The sequence below is a fragment of the Mytilus trossulus genome, chromosome 4 (assembly GCF_036588685.1).
Source record: "Mytilus trossulus isolate FHL-02 chromosome 4, PNRI_Mtr1.1.1.hap1, whole genome shotgun sequence".
In the NCBI taxonomy this organism is placed as follows: Eukaryota; Metazoa; Mollusca; class Bivalvia; order Mytilida; family Mytilidae; genus Mytilus; species Mytilus trossulus.
The window spans coordinates 38562264-38568263 of NC_086376.1; the positions used below are offsets into that span (position 1 = coordinate 38562264).

At 32.6% G+C, this 6000-nt stretch overlaps 1 protein-coding gene across 1 annotated transcript in view; it reads left to right on the plus strand.

The window, feature by feature from the left end:
- LOC134713908 (neuronal acetylcholine receptor subunit alpha-10-like) overlaps window positions 1-2297 on the plus strand; it is a 66149-nt gene extending 63852 nt beyond the window's left edge. Inside the window, exons 5-6 of the mRNA XM_063575186.1 lie at window positions 371-906; window positions 1374-2297. Coding sequence (XP_063431256.1) covers window positions 371-906; window positions 1374-1960 — 1123 coding nt within the window. The 3' untranslated portion in view covers window positions 1961-2297. The remainder of the gene's footprint in view (window positions 1-370; window positions 907-1373) is intronic.
- Window positions 2298-6000: the final 3703 nt, after the last annotated feature.

Below are 6000 nucleotides of genomic sequence, written 5' to 3' on the forward strand. Positions count from 1 at the left end.
GTTATTTTAAGTTCAGTACTTATACTGTAGTTTCATTTCATTTTTGCAATATTTCATATTTAATGAACCTTATAAAAAAATCTAAACACAGAACACAAACTCAAACGATTCCAAATACGCTAAGCTTTGACAAACAGTTACACATTTTGTTATGATTTAGGGTATTAACCCTAAAACAGTTCAACAAATGTCACGACTGATTTTTTTTTATTCACGTTTGGTTTATTCATTTGTTTGATTGGGGACTTTCTGTTTCAATTTTCTTGTTTTTTGGTTATTTTACATTTTGCATGCCAAGACACGTTGCTTATGTACCGTATTTAATGCATAATAAATAGTTAAGACTAATGCAGCATGTTATCTTTTCCAGTGTTGACAGTCATAGCAAAGGTTATATGAAAAGTTTAGCAATGGTGGGAAGTGATGGCAATGTTTTCTGGCCACCAATTGTACGCATGCGTAGTTCATGTAAAATGGATATCACGTATTTTCCTTTTGATGACCAGATATGCACATTAAAACTTGGTTCATGGGCCTATGATGGATTTCAAGTAGATGTTACTAATCGGACTTTGGACGTAGATCTTACTAATTACGTTGACAATGGCGAATGGACATTGATAGATACTAAAGCAGTACGTAATGTTAAAGTATATCCGTGTTGTCCAGAACCATTTCCTGATGTTACGTTTTATCTACACCTACGAAGACGTGTATTATATTATGCGTTTAATGTTATTATTCCATGTGTGTTGTTGTCACTGTTGACATTAACAGGGTTTCTGCTGCCTCCCGAATCAGGGGAAAAGGTTACCCTAGGATTGACTGTACTATTGGCGTTTTCCGTCTTCATGCTTTTAATTGCGGAAAATATGCCACCTACTTCCGAATATATACCGCTAATAGGTAAGCAATGTCTTTATTTGTTTTTCTGATAAGATACATCAGTCAGTACCAATACATGATGGCCATTCTTTAATGGAAAGTTTTGTAAGTCATGTCAATGATAAGTTTTCCTCGTGTTGTGATATATGTTTGTGCATATCAATTTTTAAAAGAAATGGCGAACTGTTAACATTATTAGATTACCATGTGAGGTTTACAATTTGGCTTTCAGAAATTTCTATCGATAATGGCTTTGCTATTACAAAACACCTGATTGATAGTTAGTGAAAGATAGACTTAATTGAATATATTACAACATAATCAATCACATGTATGTTTAGTAAAAGGTCAAATAAAACACAATGAAAATAGAAAGATATACAATTTCAAAGACGTAACACCACCTGTGAGTTACTGGCTTTGAACTTTGATGCTCTGCTTTGCTTTGTGGTCTTAACTAACCAAATAAATCTTACTTTGTTTTCCAGGAATATACCTTACTGTGATTATGTCAATGAGTGGATTGTCGGTTGTATTCTCTGTGTTTGTGTTAAATATTCATCATCGAGGAGCACTTGCTAAAGGTCCACCTTCAGTTATCAAGACATTTGCGAGGCTTACTGCTAAAATACTTTGTATGAATATCCGTTTGGACAATCAAATGAATTTTAGTCATGCAACAAACTATACTCCAGAACGCAACTTTATGTACCCATCTCATGAAAGCGATGCTTTAATCCAAAATGACATAGGTCGCCATGGCCACACAAATATAAATCACGTTGATTTAAATGACGTCACCAACGAAACATTAACAGACGTCATGAATCAAAATGTGAATATAAATAACACTAACGTTTATAAATCTACCTTTGATAAAGAACTTCTGACATACTTTAAACAAGTCATGCATATTCATGATAATTCAATAAATGAAAGAAGAGCTATCCATGAATGGCAGGAAGTAGCGAGAGTAGTAGACAGATTAAGCTTTTGTGTTTTTCTTGCCATCACCGGAACATCGACCATTGTCTTACTTGTGATAAGTCCAATGACTAAAAATATTCAATTGTAACACCAGCTGTACATTGGACCGTCTTTACTGTAATAAACGTATTTGTAATAAATATTAATCTTCATAATGTTCATCTCCAACCGTTTAAAGTTTAAACTGACCAAACATGTGGTGTGCACACAGTCAAGAAGATTTTTTTTGGCGATTTTATTTTTATGGCTCTTTATTTGTTAATTCTATATAAAAAAAAAGAATTTTGAATTGGTCATTCAAAAACAAGAATTCATCAAATTATAAAGGTGGAATACACGCACAATCAACTAAAGGCACTTTCAAAATAATGGCAACATGCAAATGTGTAAGTATGAATTCTTCATGGTCTGTATCACAAGAAACACATCGGGGTTTTAATTATAAACTAGTTCTATTAAGTTATAACACAACTATCTTCAATAAATGCTAACGTACACTGGTGCTGTTATTTATTTTCTTTCTACAATTGACAATATCTAAGTTCCTGTTATGGATTTATTGATGGTCATTCCAAGGATTTTGCCGTATGAATGGTCGAGACAATTTGGCATTGTTCAGCTGACAAAATGCGTGTTAATGAAGACAATTCCCAGGTTGTTAAGCGCTGGTTAACGCTACACACCAAAAAATATTGATTTTTGATAACGAGCCAATTTATTTTCAATTATATACAAAATAAGTCTGATTAAACAATAGAATCTAAATTAAAAAGGTTAACGATCGTAATTTCGCAATTTATTTGTAATCACATAAGCAACACGACGGGTGCCGCATGTGGAGCAGGATCTGCTTACCCTTCCGGAGCACCTGAGATCACCCCTAGTTTTTGGTGGGGTTCGTGTTGTTTATTCTTTAGTTTTCTATGTTGTGTCATGTGTACTATTGTCTTTCTGTTTGTCTTTTTCATTTTTAGCCATGGCGTTGTCAGTTTGTTTTAGATTTACGAGTTTGACTGTTTCTTTGGTGTCTTTCGTCCCTCTTTTATGGAGATAATTACTGAATATGAAGAAAAAAAAACTAAGATGTTTATCGAATTTTAACGCAATGTAGGTTTAGATTCTAACAAAATGAACAAAATGCATATTACAAGAAACTTTTCAATCTACAGTTGAAATGTTTTCTATCAAAACATTTTATGAATGTCCCTTCTTTGGTCAAGCTAACTAAAAGAGAGCAAAAGGGTAAAAGATACCAAAGGTACATTCAAACTCATAAGAAATTTTACTAATATACAAACAATAATACAAAAAAACACTATATAAAATACTACACACTGAGCAACACAAATCCCAACACAAACTGTTTTTTTAGGTGCCTATGGAAGACAACGCAAGTCCTGCCTCCCACGTTGCATCCGTCGTGGCTCATGTTAGTACTAACACGGTAATAAGTCTAATTCGATGACAATCAATAAAGTAGTAACTGTAGGACCATATCCGTATCATCTGTGAAAAATAGTCCCGCAATACCTCATATTGTATGCTAAGTTGCTGTGTATGAGATCTCCAATGTAGCAACTAACCAACATTTAAACCAATCTTGCTTTGTTTCATGTAAATGATATGCATATTTAGAGCTTTTATAATTACGACTTATTTGCGAGTCAAACCCTCCATTAACAGTGGAAATGTCGTTAATGGTATTTTTGTTTGTTCTTCATTGGTATAGTTTGTGGTTGTGTCATTTTACGCATGTTATAAAATAACAAAACAAAGTAAAAATACCAAAACTTTACCGAACTCCGAGGGAAATTCCAAATTGAAAGTCCGTTACCAATTAGCTAAATCAAAAGCTCAAACACATCAAACGAATTGATAACACCTACCCGTATTCCTGATTTGGTACAGAGATTGTTTCAAACATTCAAATTTTTAATTTGGACAAAAAACAAATTGAGCTTGTAAGGTTATCAATGTTGTCTTATGTCATATATCAATTTGTTTGATAATTTGGTGTTGATGGTATTCTTTGATAGTTTCTAAAAACAGACATGCAAAAACATCAACGAAAAACATATACCTTTCCAAGATAGCCTGATAGTTATAGGAATATTTAATATGAGTGCCAATGAGACAACTAACCATCCAAATAACAATAAACAATTATAGGTCAATGTTTGCACCGCGATTAAACGTTTTAATGGTGCCAAATCTTCTCCCTTTTACTGAGACAATAGTATCACATCACATAATAGAAAAACACACGATAACATACTAATTGGAAGGCTTAACTCACTCAAAAAACGATGATTAACACACTATGAACGAATAAATTTGAGATGCGATACTTGAATGCATATACATAGTTAATAAAGTTATTAGGAATAAATATTTAAGGTCAAAGTTAAATAAACAAGTTTGTTTATGCTCCACGTGTTCATTGGGTTAAAACAATCTCACATGCACAAAACTGCAAAGATCGCTACTAACACAAACGAAATTTAATTGAAACCGATTAAATACATGTTCTATAGAGGCCACACAGTATTTTTAAACACAGACTGACAGAACCATTTTTAATGGATTACTGTTTCTGTTACGCCTACATCCCTGGTTGTTGAAATATGTATTTGCATTTTCAAAACTGACGTAATTCGTTGGATCGTTCGTTTAAAATTCGTTCTTGGGTTTAAGCCTCGCCATTTCATTGTACTGGCAATTGATACTAGCAACAATTGGACAATATACTATGAGGACATATTCTTATTTGAATGTTTATTTATCAATCACTATGATTCAACTATTATATTATATTTTATTTCGGTAGATAGAACTGCATGGTTTAATTAAGTTTACTACTGTTTCCTTTATTTAGAAAAAAGAACATCTAATTTAGTTCGTTAAATGTTTTATTCAAAAGCCTTAAAATACGCCATTTGAATATGATGACAACATAATTTGTTCAATGGCAAACATATCGTCAAAGATAACCGTATCCTTCCTGTCACTAATGTTAATGGTTAAAACGTTCCGAATAATCAATCAACTAACTCCTATCACTGTCTTACGTCCTTTTCGAAATACAAAACAAAACGAAAGCTTGAAAAAAACCCGAATAAAACACAAACAAACAGGCTGCTAAAACAAACACATAAATTGTTATAATAAGAGTAAACACCTCCATTCTTCCCCCCTCCAATGAGAGTGGAATATCATGTGCTCTAGAAGGTTATATTAAATATTAAATTCGTAACGATGTTTTGAATACACAAATATTTCCTCGATGAAGATTTGTAACGACTGACGTCAACACATGGAATATCCCAGGATATAAAATATAGATAGTCGACCTTCCCGTGAATAAAACAAGTGTCTGTGTTTAAAATGGACAATGCATATTTCTGAAAAAATGTCTAAAACGTGTGCACGTGACGTTATAGAATAGAACATAGTTCTGAGAACAGTTCACAAATTTCCGGCTAGATATAGATTGTGGGTTTACATATTTGGACAAATGAGCACAAAACTGTATTTGTCGACATTGTAATTGTCCCATGCTATACATGCGTTAAACGTCATGCTTAACTTCACAGGATTAAATTGTCACAACAAGGAACAGAACACATTTGATAATTTGGGAAAACACGACTGTTTTATCATCTAACGAAATAATACTAGGGAAATATGTCGCTTATAGAAGAGATACAGACACATAATGACCGCACAACTTTCTAGTTTTGATTTTGATTGTACTTTCAAGCTCTGTTTTGCAATAATAAAAAAACGAAAATATAAAGTATGCAACTTTTTGAAGACATTTAAAGGGATGAGTTCGAAGTTCGATGTGTTAAGAAGATGGACATTATTTCAAGTTTTTTGGTAGTAATCATTTTTTCTATGATCTAACAGATACGATGATTAAATCCATGCTATGAATTAATTCATAGTTAACCGTGTTAATGCAAGTATAATTCCCTCCTCCCTTGAAACAGACTTTTATGAAAAGTAAAGTGCTTTTTTTAATACTTTATAGATACAATACTAAATTAAGGAATCGTTCAACGTTTTCTTCGGTAAAACTTAGTTATTGCTCACAATCAAGGTTGAAGCTTACATTGTACATAAAAT